Source organism: Pecten maximus, chromosome 9, assembly GCF_902652985.1.
Source record: "Pecten maximus chromosome 9, xPecMax1.1, whole genome shotgun sequence".
Taxonomy (NCBI): Eukaryota; Metazoa; Mollusca; class Bivalvia; order Pectinida; family Pectinidae; genus Pecten; species Pecten maximus.
The window spans coordinates 3810355-3827112 of record NC_047023.1 but is presented as its reverse complement, the minus strand read 5'-3'; the positions used below and the strand labels follow the sequence as shown (position 1 = coordinate 3827112).

The window sequence follows — 16758 nt, the reverse complement described above, 5'->3', positions numbered from 1 at the left end:
CATCCTCTACTACAGTGATAGGTTTATACTCCCATCCTCCACTAAAGTTGTAGGTTTATACTCCCATCCTCTACTACAGTGGTAGGTTTATTCTCCCATCCTCTACTACAGTGGTAGGTTTATACTCCCATCCCCACTACAGTGGTAGGTTTATACTCCCATCCTCTACTACAGTGGTAGGTTTATACTCCCATCCCCCACTACAGTGGTAGGTTTATACTCCCATCCCCCACTACAGTGGTAGGTTTATACTCCCATCCCCCACTACAGTGGTAGGTTTATACTCCCATCCTCCACTACAGTTGTAGGTTGATACTCCCATCCTCTACTACAGTGGTAGGTTTATTCTCCCATCCTCCACCTCAGTGGTAGGTTTATACTCCCATCCTCCACCTCAGTGGTAGGTTTATTCTCCCATCCTCCACCTCAGTGGTAGGTTTATACTTCCATCCTCTGCTACAGTGGTAGGTTTATACTCCCATCCTCTACTACAGTGATAGGTTTATACTCCCATCCTCCACTACAGTGGTAGGTTTATACTCCCATCCTCTAATACAGTGGTAGGTTTATACTCCCATCCTCCACTACAGTGGTAGGTTTATACTCCCATCCTCCACTACAGTGGTAGGTTTATACTCCCATCCTCTAATACAGTGGTAGGTTTATACTCCCATCCTCCACTACAGTGGTAGGTTTATACTCCCATCCTCTACTACAGTGGTAGGTTTATACTCCCATCCCCCACTACAGTGGTAGGTTTATACTCCCATCCTCTACTACAGTGGTAGGTTTATACTCCCATCCCCCACTACAGTGGTAGGTTTATACTCCCATCCTCCACCTCAGTGGTAGGTTTATTCTCCCATCCTCCACCTCAGTGGTAGGTTTATACTTCCATCCTCTGCTACAGTGGTAGGTTTATACTCCCATCCCCCACTACAGTGGTAGGTTTATACTCCCATCCTCCACCTCAGTGGTAGGTTTATTCTCCCATCCTCCACCTCAGTGGTAGGTTTATACTTCCATCCTTTACTACAGTTGTAGGTTAATACTCCCATCCTCTACTACAGTGGTAGGTTTATACTCCCATCCTCTACTACAGTGGTAGGTTTATACTCCCATCCCCCACTACAGTGGTAGGTTTATACTCCCATCCTCTACTACAGTGGTAGGTTTATACTCTCATCCTCTACTACAGTGTTAGGTTTATACTCCCATCCTCTACTACAGTGTTAGGTTTATACTCCCATCCTCTACTACAGTGGTAGGTTTATACTCCCATCCTCTACTACAGTGGTAGGTTTATACTCCCATCCTCTACTACAGTGGTAGGTTTATACTTCCATCCTTTACTACAGTGATAGGTTTATACTCCCATCCTTTACTACAGTGGTAGGTTTATACTCCCATCCTCTACTACAGTGGTAGGTTTATACTCCCATCCTTCATTACAGTGGTAGGTTTATACTCCCATCCTCTACTACAGTGGTAGGTTTATACTCCCATCCCCCACTACAGTGGTAGGTTTATACTCCCATCCTCTACTACAGTGGTAGGTTTATACTCCCATCCTCTACTACAGTGGTAGGTTTATACTCCCATCCTCCACTACAGTGGTAGGTTTATACTCCCATCCTCTACTACAGTGGTAGGTTTATACTCCCATCCTCTACTACAGTGGTAGGTTTATACTCCCATCCTCCACTACAGTGGTAGGTTTATACTCCCATCCTCTACTACAGTGTTAGGTTTATACTCCCATCCTCTACTACAGTGGTAGGTTTATACTCCCATCCTCTACTACAGTGGTAGGTTTATACTCCCATCCTCTACTACAGTGGTAGGTTTATACTTCCATCCTTTACTACAGTGATAGGTTTATACTCCCATCCTTTACTACAGTGGTAGGTTTATACTCCCATCCTCTACTACAGTGGTAGGTTTATACTCCCATCCTTCATTACAGTGGTAGGTTTATACTCCCATCCTCTACTACAGTGGTAGGTTTATACTCCCATCCCCCACTACAGTGGTAGGTTTATACTCCCATCCTCTACTACAGTGGTAGGTTTATACTCCCATCCTCTACTACAGTGGTAGGTTTATACTCCCATCCTCCACTACAGTGGTAGGTTTATACTCCCATCCTCTACTACAGTGGTAGGTTTATACTCCCATCCTCTACTACAGTGGTAGGTTTATACTCCCATCCTCCACTACAGTGGTAGGTTTATACTCCAATCCTCCACTACAGTGGTAGGTTTATACTCCCATCCTCTTCTACAGTGGTAGGTTTATACTCCCATCCTCCACTACAGTGGTAGGTTGATACTCCCATCCTCCACTACAGTGGTAGGTTTATACTCCCATCCTCTTCTACAGTGGTAGGTTTATACTCCCATCCTCTACTACAGTGGTAGGTTTATACTCCCATCCTCCACTACAGTGGTAGGTTTATACTCCCATCCTCTACTACAGTGGTAGGTTTATACTCCCATCCTTTACTACAGTGGTAGGTTTATACTCCCATCCTCTACTACAGTGGTAGGTTTATACTCCCATCCTCCACTACAGTGGTAGGTTTATACTCCCATCCTCCACTACAGTGGTAGGTTTATACTCCCATCCTCTACTACAGTGGTAGGTTTATACTCCCATCCTCTACTACAGTGGTAGGTTTATACTCCCATCCTCCACTACAGTGGTAGGTTTATACTCCCATCCTCCACTACAGTGGTAGGTTTATACTCCCATCCTCCACTACAGTGGTAGGTTTATACTCCCATCCTCCACTACAGTGGTAGGTTTATACTCCCATCCTTTACTACAGTGGTAGGTTTATACTCCCATCCTCTACTACAGTGGTAGGTTTATACTCCCATCCTCCACTACAGTGGTAGGTTTATACTCCCATCCTCCACTACAGTGGTAGGTTTATACTCCCATCCTTTACTACAGTGGTAGGTTTATACTCCCATCCTCCACTACAGTGGTAGGTTTATACTCCCATCCTCTACTACAGTGGTAGGTTTATACTCCCATCCTCCACTACAGTGGTAGGTTTATACTCCCATCCTCTACTACAGTGGTAGGTTTATACTCCCATCCTCTACTACAGTGGTAGGTTTATACTCCCATCCTCTACTACAGTGGTAGGTTGATACTCCCATCCTCTACTACAGTGGTAGGTTTATACTCCCATCCTCCACTACAGTGGTAGGTTTATACTCCCATCCTCTACTACAGTGGTAGGTTTATACTTCCATCCTTTACTACAGTGGTAGGTTTATACTCCCATCCTCTACTACAGTGGTAGGTTTATACTCCCATCCTCCACTACAGTGGTAGGTTTATACTCCAATCCTCCACTACAGTGGTAGGTTTATTCTCCCATCCTCCACCTCAGTGGTAGGTTTATACTCCCATCCTCCACTACAGTGGTAGGTTTATACTCCCATCCTCTACTACAGTGTTAGGTTTATACTCTCATCCTCCACTACAGTGATAGGTTTATACTCCCATCCTCCACTACAGTGGTAGGTTTATACTCCCATCCTCTACTACAGTGGTAGGTTTATACTCCCATCCTCTACTACAGTGGTAGGTTTATACTCCCATCCTCTACTACAGTGGTAGGTTTATACTCCCATCCTTTACTACAGTGGTAGGTTTATACTCCCATCCTCCACTACAGTGGTAGGTTTATACTCCCATCCTCTACTACAGTGGTAGGTTTATACTCCCATCCTCTACTACAGTGGTAGGTTTATACTCCCATCCTCCACTACAGTGGTAGGTTTATACTCCCATCCTCTAATACAGTGGTAGTTGTATTTGCTCTAGATGGCATGTAAGGGGTCTCTTAGTAGTTGTTTAGTGAGGTAGTCACCAACTACTACAAGGAGACCCCGACTCAAAATTACTTCATGGGGTGATAAACCTTACAAAGAAACATTGCTGATGTAAAAAGTAGCTTTATAATGTATTTTATATTTATAACTGTCACTATTTGTGTTTCTGTACAGTCCTTTTAAACAACTAATGTGTATCATTTTCTCTCCACAGGATAATTACAAGTAACAGGTCACATATTGTGAAATTACCTGCAGATAAGGTAAGACCTTTTATCTAGCTGAGTGGAGATTATCAGAAATACATTTTTATCAAGTGTCCTGATAAAAACCTTGATGTCACCTAACTAGATTAGTACATAGTTATCTGTGACTGGGTCAGTGGTGTCCAGTTATTAGTCTACCTGGTCCGAAGGCCCCCTGGGCATCTTGTCTGAGACTTGGACAGCGATGTCCAGATATCTATCACTGAGATGGTGGTGTCCTGTTGTCTGTGACTGGGATGGTGATGTCCAGTTATCTGTGACTGGGACGGTGATGTCCAATGGTCTGTGGCTGGGACGGTGATGTCCAGTTATCTGTGACTGGGAAGGTGATGTCCAATTGTCTGTGACTGGGACGGTGATGTCCAATTGTCTGTGACTGGGACGGTGATGTGCAGCTATCTGTGACTGGGACGGTGATGTCCAATTGTCTGTGGCTGGGACGGTGATGTCCAGTTATCTGTGACTGGGAAGGTGATGTCCAATTGTCTGTGGCTGGGACGGTGATGTCCAGTTATCTGTGACTGGGACGGTGATGTCCAATGGTCTGTGACTGGGACGGTGATGTGCAGTTATCTGTGACTGGGACGGTGATGTGCAGTTATCTGTGACTGGGACGGTGATGTCCAGTTATCTGTGACTGGGAAGGTGATGTCCAATTGTCTGTGACTGGGACGGTGATGTGCAGTTATCTGTGACTGGGACGGTGATGTCCAATTGTCTGTGACTGGGACGGTGGTGTCCAGTTATCTGTGACTGGGACGGTGATGTCCAGTTATCTGTGACTGGGACGGTGATGTCCAATGGTCTGTGACTGGGATGGTGATGTCCAATGGTCTGTGACTGGGATGGTGATGTCCAATGGTCTGTGACTGGGACGGTGATGTCCAATGGTCTGTGACTGGGATGGTGATGTCCAATGGTCTGTGACTGGGACGGTGATGTGCAGTTATCTGTGACTGGGACGGTGATGTCCAGTTATCTGTGACTGGGACGGTGATGTCCAATGGTCTGTGACTGAGACGGTGATGTGCAGTTATCTGTGACTGGGACGGTGATGTCCAATGGTCTGTGACTGGGACGTCCAATTGTTTGTGATGGTGGTGTCCAGTTATCTGTGACTGGGACATTTTAGAACATGAACTTGTGCCACTTGTTAAGAATCACTATCAGAGATAATAAAGTTTTTTTTACCTACATTCACTTTACAATACTCTGATCCTGGTGTCTTTTCCTTCAGAGGAAGCAGTTCTCAATTTTAAAACAGCTTCCTTAAGGATGTTTATACCGCTGAATAATGGTGTCCTGTACAATGTATCTTAAGGGAATGTTAATGAAATAGGCACTATTTGTGAGAATTTGAGAACACATTCTCAGAGTTAAGATGGCTATTATGGCGATATATAGTCACATTGTGGGGCTTGCTTTGCTGACCTGTCAATATTGTAGTTTGTAATACGTTCTGAACCATTACAGAACCTTCCTGTATCAAAAGATATATTTTTTGTATTTCAGCAAATATCATTCATGAGAACCCCACATCAGTTCCTTTTGCTAAGCAGTCCGCCTGCCAAGGAGGCTACCTTCAGGGAGTGTAAACAGCAGCATGGCAGTACATTTGCATTCCAGTGAGTAGTCAGGGTTTCCTGCCATCGGTCGTGTAAAGGATGCAAACTAAACACATTTTATTCCAAGTTTATCCTTAATTCTCACTGTTACTGTCCATCGTGGTCATTCTCATAGAAGACACTAGCTAAAGCCAATGCATACTGTATTCTAGTTTATTGTTTCAAACTTTATAGAAAATGGAAAATAAACCTGTAGTTTATTTATAACAAACATGAAGATGGAGGTGTCAACGTGGTTTGTGTATCACTGTATGGAGTACATTGTGTAAAACTATCATTGTAGTGGTTCTGGGATAGAAAACTGGCATTCAATTATACGAGAAGGACTGATCGTGGCATCAGGGACGAACAAACAGGTGAACGGGGCAGCGTATGGCAAAGGCGTTTATCTGAGTCCTAATGCTAACGTCTCGTTTGGTTATTCAAGGATGGGATACGGAGGTCACAAAGTGAAGGCTGATCAGTCACAGGTATGTCTCTATTTTAGAGAACACTTCAGTTTCGTATGTCTCCATCAGTATAACTTTACAGAACACTTCAGTTTCGTATGTCTCCATCAGTATAACTTTACAGAACACTTCAGGTTCGTATGTCTCCATCAGTGTTACTTTACAGAACACTTCAGTTTCGTATGTCTCCATCAGTGTTACTCTACAGAACACTTCAGTTTTGTATGTCTCCATCAGTATTACTTTACAGAACACTTCAGTTTCGTATGTCTCCATCAGTATTACTTTACAGAACACTTCAGTTTTGTATGTCTCCATCAGTATTACTTTTCAGAACACTTCAGTTTCGTATGTCTCCATCAGTATTACTTTACAGAACACTTCAGTTTCTCTACCATGAATTTTACTCCTCTGTTTCTCTGCCATGAACTGGAAGGGTATTTGACAGAGTGTTTCTCTGCCATGAACTGGAAGGCTATTTGACAGAGTGTTTCTCTGCCATGAACTGGAAGGCTATTTGACAGAGTGTTTCTCTGCCATGAACTGGAAGGCTATTTGACAGAGTGTTTCTCTGCCATGAACTGGAAGGCTATTTGACAGAGTTTTTCTCTGCCATGAACTGGAAGGCTATTTGACAGAGTGTTTCTCTGCCATGAACTGGAAGGCTATTTGACAGAGTGTTTCTCTGCCATGAACTGGAAGGCTATTTGACAGAGTGTTTCTCTGCCATGAACTGGAAGGGTATTTGACAGAGTTTTTCTCTGCCATGAACTGGAAGGCTATTTGACAGAGTGTTTCTCTGCCATGAACTGGAAGGCTATTTGACAGAGTTTTTCTCTGCCATGAACTGGAAGGCTATTTGACAGAGTTTTTCTCTGCCATGAACTGGAAGGCTATTTGACAGAGTGTTTCTCTGCCATGAACTGGAAGGCTTTTGACAGAGTGTTTCTCTGCCATGAACTGGAAGGCTATTTGACAGAGGTTGTTTGTTCGAGTTACCTCTCTTTCCTATTACCTTACAATTACAAACCCTTGAGGTAAAATTGGTTGAAAATTTATGATTAGTTACGGGCAGAATCAGAACCGAAGTCAAAAACAGAAGGATTAAGGTCAGTCTTCGTGACATCTAGGCGATCTGGTTTGTCTGAATGTTTGTAATTATTGTTTCAGAGTAAGTCACGGTTCCTGTCCAGTAATAACATCACCTGTATAGCACTCTGTGAAGGTAGGTACCATTTCATTGTCAGCCCTCTAGTAGCTTCATTCATCAATGGATTTTTATTAGGTCATCTGACCCAAAGGGTCAGGATGACCTATAGTCATCGTGCTTCGTCCGTCGTCGTCTGCCGAGCGCCATCCGTAAACTTTTTCTTTCAAAACGCTACTCCTCCTTAATGCTTGGGTGGATTACTTCCAAATTTGGTTTGAAGCATCATTGGGAGAGGGCAATCATATTTTATATAAATGAGGCTGGTCTGACCCCTGGGGCCTGAGGGGCAGGGCCCCAAATGGGGAACTTTGATGAAATTTTGCTATAAAATCCTACTCCTCCTTAACCCTTTAGTGGATTTCAACCAGATATATTGTGAAACATCATTTGGGGAGGGCGGTCATATTTTATATAAATGAAACTAGTGTGACCCCTGGCGCCTGAGGGGAGGGGCCCCAAATGGGGAACTTTGATGAAATTTTGCTATAAAATCCTACTCCGCCTTAACCCTTTAGTGGATTTCAACCAGATATGTTGTGAAACATCATTTGGGGATGGCGGTCATATTTTATATAAATGAGGCTAGGTGACCCCTGGGGCCAGAGGTGCGGGGTCCCCAAAAGGGCAACTTTGATGAAATTTTGCTTTAAAATACTACTCCTCCAAAACCCAAAAGTAGATTATTACAAAATTTGGTGTGGAACATTGTTGGAGGAGGACAATCATATTTTATACAAACGAGGCTGGTCTGACCCCTGGGACCAGAGGGGCGGGGCCCCAAATAGGGAACTTTGGTGGATATTTGCTATAAAATCCTACTCCTCCTTTACCCTTTGGTGGATTACAACTAAATTTGGTGTGAAACATCATTGGGGGAGGGTGGTCATATTTTATATAAATGAGGCTGGTGTGAGCCCTGGGACCAGAGGGACTGGGCCCAAAAAAGGGAACTTTGATGAAATTTTGCTATAAAATCCTACTCGTCCTTAACCCTTTGGTGGATTTCATCCAGATATTGTGTGAAACTTCATTGGGGGAGGGTGGTCATATTTTATATAAATGAGGCTGGTGTGGCCCCTGGGGCCAGAGGGGCGGGGCTCCAAAAGGGGAACTTTGATGAAATTTTGCTATAAAATCCTACTCCTCCTTAACTCTTTGGTGGATTTCAACAAGATATGGTGTGAAACATCATTGGGGGAGGGTGGTCATATTTTATATAGATTAGGCTGGTGTGGCCCCTGGGGCCAGAAGGGCGGGGCCCCAAAAGGGGAACTTTGACGAAATTTTGCTATAAAATCCTACTCCTACTTAACCCTTTGGTGGATTCATTCGGCGAGGGCGATCATATTTTATATAAATAAGGCTAGTGTGGCCCCAAGGGCCAGAGGGGTGGGGCCCCAAAAGGGGGAACTTTGACGAAATTTTGCTATAAAATCCTACTCCTCCTTAACCCTTTGGTGGATTCATTCGGAGAGGACAATCATATTTTATATAAATGAGGCTGGTGTGACCCCTAGGGCCAGAGGGGTGGGGCCCCAAAAGGGGAACTTTGGTGAATTTTTGCTATAAATCCTACTTCTCTCTAACCTTTGGGTGGATTAATACAAAATATGGTGTGAAACATCCTTTGGGAAGGGTGGTCATATTTTATATAAACGAGGCTAGTGTGACCCCTGGGGCCTGAAGGGCAGGGCCCCAAAAGGGGAACTTTGGTGAATATTTGCTGTTAAATCCTAATCCTCCCTAACCTTTTGGTGGATTACAACCTAATTTGATGTGAAACATAAGGTGACGGCAATCATATTTTTAATGAGACAGATCTGACCCCTGGGGAAAAAAAGATGAGGCGAAAGGAGTGCTTAGGTTAAAAAATTCTTAAAAATGCAATTCCTCCTTAATGCCTTAATTGATTACAACCATATTTAGTATGAAACATCATTAGGGAAAGGCAATCCTAATTAATATAAATGAGTCTTGTCTGACCCATTGGGACAGAGGGGCATGCCCCAAAAATGGGAACTTTGCTAAAATTTTGCTTTATGATGCTGCTCTTCCTGGACAAGCTTAATGGATAAAAAACAAATTTGATCTAAAACATAACTGGCTGCGATAAATAATTTATGGTAATAATGCTGGATTGAGGGGTGTGTCCCTGCTCTAAGTGTAAGTGTTTGTCAGATGACCGTTAAGGCCCATGGGCCTCTTGTTTAACTTCACACAATGATTAAAGAGCCATAATATCTCAGCCAAGTTTGAGTTTTTGGGTCAATCTCAAGCTCACTGTTACTATTTTGAGCGAGGGACAGTAGGGGTCTTGTATTGCTTTGCATAAGTTCAGGAAGTAAATGCAAAAATGAACTACAACTCACATCAACGATATTGATGCTTCCACAACTTCAGTGGTTAAGCATTAAATACCACAGTAAGTGAGAAGTCAACGTCAGTATGGTCTGTATGATCCGTCTCAGAGGTTGCATGCTTGCTAAATTGATGGTTCTGGGGGATTTGACTAAAGGAAGCTGTCTGATAGAGAATAAGTTAGGACAAGTACCAGTTTGGCCGGAGACTTGTGCTTTAGAATTGTTCGAAAAGCAAAAAATATGCATTTTTGAGTCTTTGTATATGTTTCATGTTTAAGAAGGTAATGGTTTTCGTGTGGTCTTTGCTTCCTGAGTAAAGAAAATGTCAGCCATTTTGTAATTATCATTCTTTACTTTTTGTAGTAATCACAGCCCCAAATCTGAAGAAATCAGGAAACATTTGGGTGTCTCCCTCAGGTGACCATGTTTGTACAAGGTTTTTCTTTGTGTAAGTATTTCATATTTTGTCTAATATTGTAATGCTGTAAACGATTTATTTTTGACACACTCAAATTTGTGCGTGTTTCCAAGTTATGACAAATCAGCACAGTGAAGATTTAGCGCATTCTCGTATTTTCTGTAGGAAAAACACATATATAGAGTAATTAAAACAACCATAATTTAACACAATGAACAAAATACGCTAACATATGATTTCCGCTAAAATATGTATGCTTATACAGTATTTACAAACTATGTTCCACAAATTCTAGTGTTATTTTTCTGCTGTCACACTGAAGTAACATTACTGCAATATGTAACAATTTTAAAACTTAATGTTGATACAAATTTAAAGTTTAAGAACGATGTTTATGATTTTGCTTATTTCTGTTCTTTTAAATCACCTGCTTTTGCAAGCTGATTATCCTCCACTTAGTGAAGGAGGGTATTCAGTTTGTGTGTTAGGGTGTGTGTGTACGTAAGGGTGAGTGTGTGTATGTAAGGGTGTGTTAGGGTGTGTGTGTACGTAAGGGTGAGTGTGTGTATGTAAGGGTGTGTTAGGGTGTGTGTGCACATATGAGTCCAATATAACACAAAACACATCTCATGAGCCACTGGATAGGTTTAGGTCATATCTACACCACCATATCACCACCCACCATATCACCACCCACCATATCTACACCACCATATCACCACCCACCATATCACCACCCACCATCAAATTTAACACCTGATTCGACTTTGTGGTCATTGTTCATAGTTATAGGGTCAAATGTCAAATTGAATCCCTCGACACCTTTAGTTCATTATCTCACCATATCATCAAAACCCTCAAGTTCTTCATTTGAATTTTGGTGATCTTTGGTCAAAGTTTAAAGGTGAAAGGTCACTCTTGACAGTAATTATGTATTAGGTATAATTCATGATATTTGTATACTTCAGGTATGAGGACGGCCAGGTTGGAGATTCAGACATTAATACACAAGTTGACAAATACAAGAAAGAAATTGACAAAGCTGTTGGCTTCCGTACTTGTTAGGAGACCGAGACTCTTCCAGAGGAACCTACCTGTGAACAATTGTTACCATGTACAGATAATACCAAAGATGGATTCTCATCATTCTACACTTTTGATTTGAAACTTTTATTATACGGCTTTATCACAGTAACATACTGTAGCTGTCTCCAAGATGGTGATAAATTATTTATAATTATAATAATATATGGCTAAAACAACCTAAAAATGATTCTCTTATTTGAGTGATGAATCTATTGGAGCTTTGATAATCCAGTCAACTACCTTTCTCAGATAATCAAGTCCCCTTCATATTTCTATAGATAATCTAGTCCTTTGAGCTGATCGTCCAGCCAGCTTTGGTCCCGGTACATGACAGTACATAATCCATGCACCATTTTGTTTCAGTATCTTTTGTAGAATCTCCTGTTAATGTCAGTGATCAATGATCATACATATAGCCCATCCAGTTCATATTGATTCTCATTTCAAGGTTTGGTATGAAACATCAATGTTTACAATTCTTACACCATTTTATACCACTCCTTCAGCAATAGTAATAAGGATTTACCTTAGTCTCCTTTTCATACAAAGTGAAGCTTGCTTCAATGAACAAAACTGAGATAAGTTTCGTAAATCTCAAATGTATTGAAAGGGAAGGCAAGGGAATCCAAGGGCCAAAGCTGCACCAACATTAAACTGAACCAGTGTTGGCTCTATCCTGTGCTTACTCTGAATTATTTCATGATGTCACACAAGGTCATATATTAGGATTAGTGAGTTCATCAAGATAAATCATGTGGTTAATTATAAAATGTATGGCACACCAATTTGCTTTTCATTCCCTTTAATTGATGTCACTTAGTCGTATTAAAGGCAGTCACTTAGTCATATTAAGGACTGTCACTTAGTCGTATTAAGGACTGTCACTTAGTCGTATTAAGGACTGTCACTTAGTCGTATTAAGGACTGTCACTTAGTCGTATTAAGGACTGTCACTTAGTCGTATTAAGGACTGTCACTTAGTCGTATTAAGGACTGTCACTTAGTCGTATTAAGGACTGTCACTTAGTCGTATTAAGGACTGTCACTTAGTCGTATTAAGGACTGTCACCTAGTCGTATTAAGGACTGTCACTTAGTCGTATTAAGGACTGTCACTTAGTCGTATAAAGGACTGTCACTTAGTCGTATTAAGGACTGTCACTTAGTCGTATTAAGGACTGTCACTTAGTCGTATTAAGGACTGTCACTTAGTCGTATTAAGGACTGTCACTTAGTCGTATTAAGGACTGTCACTAGTCGTATTATGGACTGTCACTTAGTCGTATTAAGGCCTGTCACTTAGTCGTATTAAGGACTGTCACTTAATCACATTAAGGACTGTCACTATTCATTTTATGATCTCATCTATTCAAATGTTGACTAAGTGATATCACTTAAACAAAACTTGATATCACTTTGTTTGGGAATAAAAAGTAATTCGGTGTGTGCTATAAAAATAATGTTATCATTGTTAAGATCATTAGAATATGTGTCAAGTCTCAGAGAAATATGGTTAAAATTCTATCTTGTACAGACAACAGAATTTCTGGCATTGTTTAGTGATTCTTAATATGGAAACTCGGCTTGTTTATTTTTATTATTATTTTTTTGTCATTATCTCCTTGTTTATGTATGTTTTAACACAGACAATATTGTGTCAAGCTGACTAAGTTTTGAACCGTTTTTGACCTAGGTTGAAACATTTTGTATGCTTTTTTTTCTTATTAATATTTATGTTTGAATGTCTGAAAAAAACTGCATCACTGACTAGTGTTTATGAAAAGTGCAAATTACAAGATATTTGTGAGAGGTGTTATTAGATTCAGCAGTCGTTGTTGTAGGAAGGGTAACCAATACTGCAGTTGTTTTGTATGGAGGGTTACTAAGACTGTAGTTGTTTTGTATGGAGGGTTACTAAGACTAGTTGTTACGGTTTTATAAGGAGGGTTACTAAGACTGTAGTTGTTGAGGTTTTGTATGCAGGGTTACTAAGACTGCAGTTGTTTGGGGTGTTTAGAGGGTTACTAAGACTGTAGTTGTTTGGGTTTTGTATGGAGGGTTACTAAGACTGTAGTTGTTCGGTTTTGTATGGAGGGTTACTAAGACTGTAGTTGTTCGGTTTTGTATGGAGGGCTACTAAGACTGTAGTTGTTTTGTATGGAGGGTTACTAAGACTGTAGTTGTTTGGGTTTTGTATGGAGGGTTACTAAGACTGTAGTTGTTACGGTTTTGTATGACGGGTTACTAAGACTGCAGTTGTTTGGGTTTTGTATGGAGGGTTACTAAGACTGTAGTTGTTTGGGTTTTGTATGGAGGGTTACTAAGACTGTAGTTGTTACGGTTTTGTATGGAGGGTTACTAAGACTGCAGTTGTTACGGTTTTGTATGACGGGTTACTAAGACTGTAGTTGTTTGGGTTTTGTATGGAGGGTTACTAAGACTGTAGTTGTTTGGGTTTTGTATGGAGGGTTACTAAGACTGTAGTTGTTTGGGTTTTGTATGGAGGGTTACTAAGACTGTAGTTGTTTGGGTTTTGTATGGAGGGTTACTAAGACTGTAGTTGTTACGGTTTTGTATGGAGGGTTACTAAGACTGTAGTTGTTTGGGTTTTGTATGGAGGGTTACTAAGACTGTAGTTGTTTGGGTTTTGTATGGAGGGTTACTAAGACTGTTGTGGATGTCTTTTATGGGCAATTATAAAGATTCTGTTTGCCTGGATGACTTTTTCATCAGACTATTTTTGCAAGAATTATTGCCCTTTATTTGATATTTGTCCGGAGATCTATTCCTGCTTTTTTTCGACCATTTTCTTTGAAACTTGGTAGGCATTATTTTCATGTTATATAGTTGAGTTTTCCTGAAAGGAATTGTTATTAGACTATTAATTTTTGCAAAATTTATTGCCTTTTATTCATTAGAAAATTGAACATGGATTTTGAAGCTTCAGAGTGACAGGTGAGGGTTTTAGCATGCCACCTATAAACACTTGTACAATGTTAGATGATGTAAATCTTACATCAATGCAACATAGTATGTCACACTTTATGGCATTTAATGGGCATATGTTCGTTGCCATGATACTGTTGGTTTCTTTTAGTTGTCTATTCTTGTTTTTTGGTTTTTTTTTTAGTTATCTAGATTCATTCCGACTTTAATATGTTGTTTTTTTTTTTTTTTTTCTGAGAGAAAACGTTTTATTTATATTTGATTGTGTTTTATAAAAGATATGAATTATTATGTAAATGTCATGAAGGGTGGTCTGATGGTGTGTTGTTAAGTGACTGGGGTTTGATTCTGAAATCAGAAGTGAAGAGGTACAAGATCACCTGCCTAGCCATGCAGGTTTTCTCTAGGTACTTCCTACCCAGTCTATATATCTAATTAACATATTGTAGGAGGGACCAAGAGGCCTAAGGGGTCTGAAATATAGTTATCCTGTAAGGTCTGTGACAATTATTTAACCAATGAAAATATTGATATAGATATTCTTCAGAGTTTTAACTGAATATGTCTTTATGACAAATATATTTGTTGCACAGTCTTCCTCACAATTGAACCGTTATTATAAATGACAACTATTGAGTTGGGTCAGTGTAACTGTCCAACCCAACATGATGTAAACATTTTCAAATCAATATTTACGTTACATCTCCTTTTTGATAATACTTATTATTTCTGTGTCCCTAGAACACAATTATACCTCTAAAGTCATAACCTGACCACAACTTGTAAAGTTATTGATAAATTGTCAGGAATGTCTAATGGATGGATGGTCCATGTGTTTAAACCCAGAGACTTTAGAGCCAGTATCCCATGGAAGTCATGCATGATAAATTATCAGGATGGAAGTCATGCATGATAAATTATCTGGATGGAAGTCATGCATGATAAATTATCAGTATGGAAGTCATGCATGATAAATTATCAGTATGGAAGTCATGCATGATAAACTATCAGAGTGGAAAGGACTAGCTGCGGCCTAGATCTCCAATCCAATTGATATTTAAAATTGTTGAAGTTCAATTGAAAATGCAAGACACATGACATGCCATGACAATGACATGCTATCACATGGCTATGATGTGGCTACGACATTGCTATCACATGGCTATGACATGGCTATGATGTTGCTATCACATGACTATGTTAAAATGAATTGTCAGTTGTACATTGACATATTTTAGTATACTGTAAGGGCATGTTACTGTTCAAACTTTCACGGTTTTACCAAAATGGGTTTTCTGGGGGGTTTTTTGGTGGAAATTGTGAAACACACTATATTGTTATTGATTTTTATCGTGATATCCTTTTTTCGAGTTTATATGCTATCCTCCAAATAAGAGTAAAATGAAACTACAATCTTTACAATATACAGGGATTCAGAAAAGTTCCTCTCCAGTCATAACTGTTCCTATGGATGTGACAATGCCTGTGACTACCATTATGATATGGAGCTAATATGACTCAGTTCTGCACATATTTTCCATGACCTGTGAAAACCTGAGATTTATTTACCTTCCTGGCATGATTTATGAGAAAGTATAGTATGTATATAATTCTACAAATAATATTATAAATCTGCCAGAGCACAGTGTGATACAAAACAATGTGTATACAATAATATGTTTGTCCTTGTTGAATGAGGTATTGTTATGTCTATACAATAATATGTTTGTCCTTGTTGATTGAGGCGTTTTACATTGCAGCGCGGTATTGATTTGTTATTAAACATTGATGATATGTATTTAGCGTTGTTTATCTCGTTTGTATATGATTTTTCAATGCGGATAACATCCATGCCATGTTGGTTATTGGCTCACATGGCACAAAGTGAACTTGTCATATGGTGATGGATAGTGACACAAAGTGAGCTTGTGGTATGGTGATGGGTAGTGGCACAAAGTGAACTTGTGGTATGGTGATGAATCTTGGCACCAAGTGAACTTGTGGTATGGTGATGGACTATGGCACAAAGTGAGCTTGTTGCATGGTGATGGATCATGGAAGAAAGTGAACTTGTGGCATTGTGATGGATAGTGGCACAAAGTGAAATTGTTGTATGGTGATGAATCTTGGCACAAAGTGAGCTTGTGGTATGGTGATGGATTGTTGCACAAAGTGAACTTGTGGTATGGTGATGGTTTGTGGCACAAAGTGAACTTGTGGTATGGTGATGGATTATGGCACAAAGTGAACTTGTGGTATGGTGATGGATTATGGCACAAAGTGAACTTGTGGTTTGGCCGGTCATGGATAGTGGCACAAAGTGAGCTTGTGTCATGGTGATCGATAGTGACACAAAGTGAACTTGTGGTATGGTGATGGATCATGGCAAAAAGTGAACTTGTGGTATGGTGAAGGATCATGGCACAAAGTGAGCTTGTGATATGGTGATGGATCGTGGCACAAAGTGAACTTGTGGTATGATGATGGATAGTGGCACAAAGTGAGCTTGTGGTATGGTGATGGATAGTGGCACAAAGTGAACTTGTGG

General features: G+C 40.4%; 1 protein-coding gene across 1 annotated transcript in view; it reads left to right on the top strand.

The window, feature by feature from the left end:
* The window catches only part of LOC117334403 (protein mono-ADP-ribosyltransferase PARP6-like), a 46546-nt gene extending 30536 nt beyond the window's left edge, over nt 1-16010 (top strand). The window contains 6 exon segments of the mRNA XM_033893999.1: nt 4066-4114; nt 5630-5742; nt 6026-6212; nt 7362-7416; nt 10125-10209; nt 11148-16010. Of these exon segments, the coding sequence (XP_033749890.1) occupies nt 4066-4114; nt 5630-5742; nt 6026-6212; nt 7362-7416; nt 10125-10209; nt 11148-11244 (586 nt within the window). The 3' untranslated portion in view covers nt 11245-16010.
* The last annotated feature ends 748 nt before the right edge of the window (nt 16011-16758 follow it).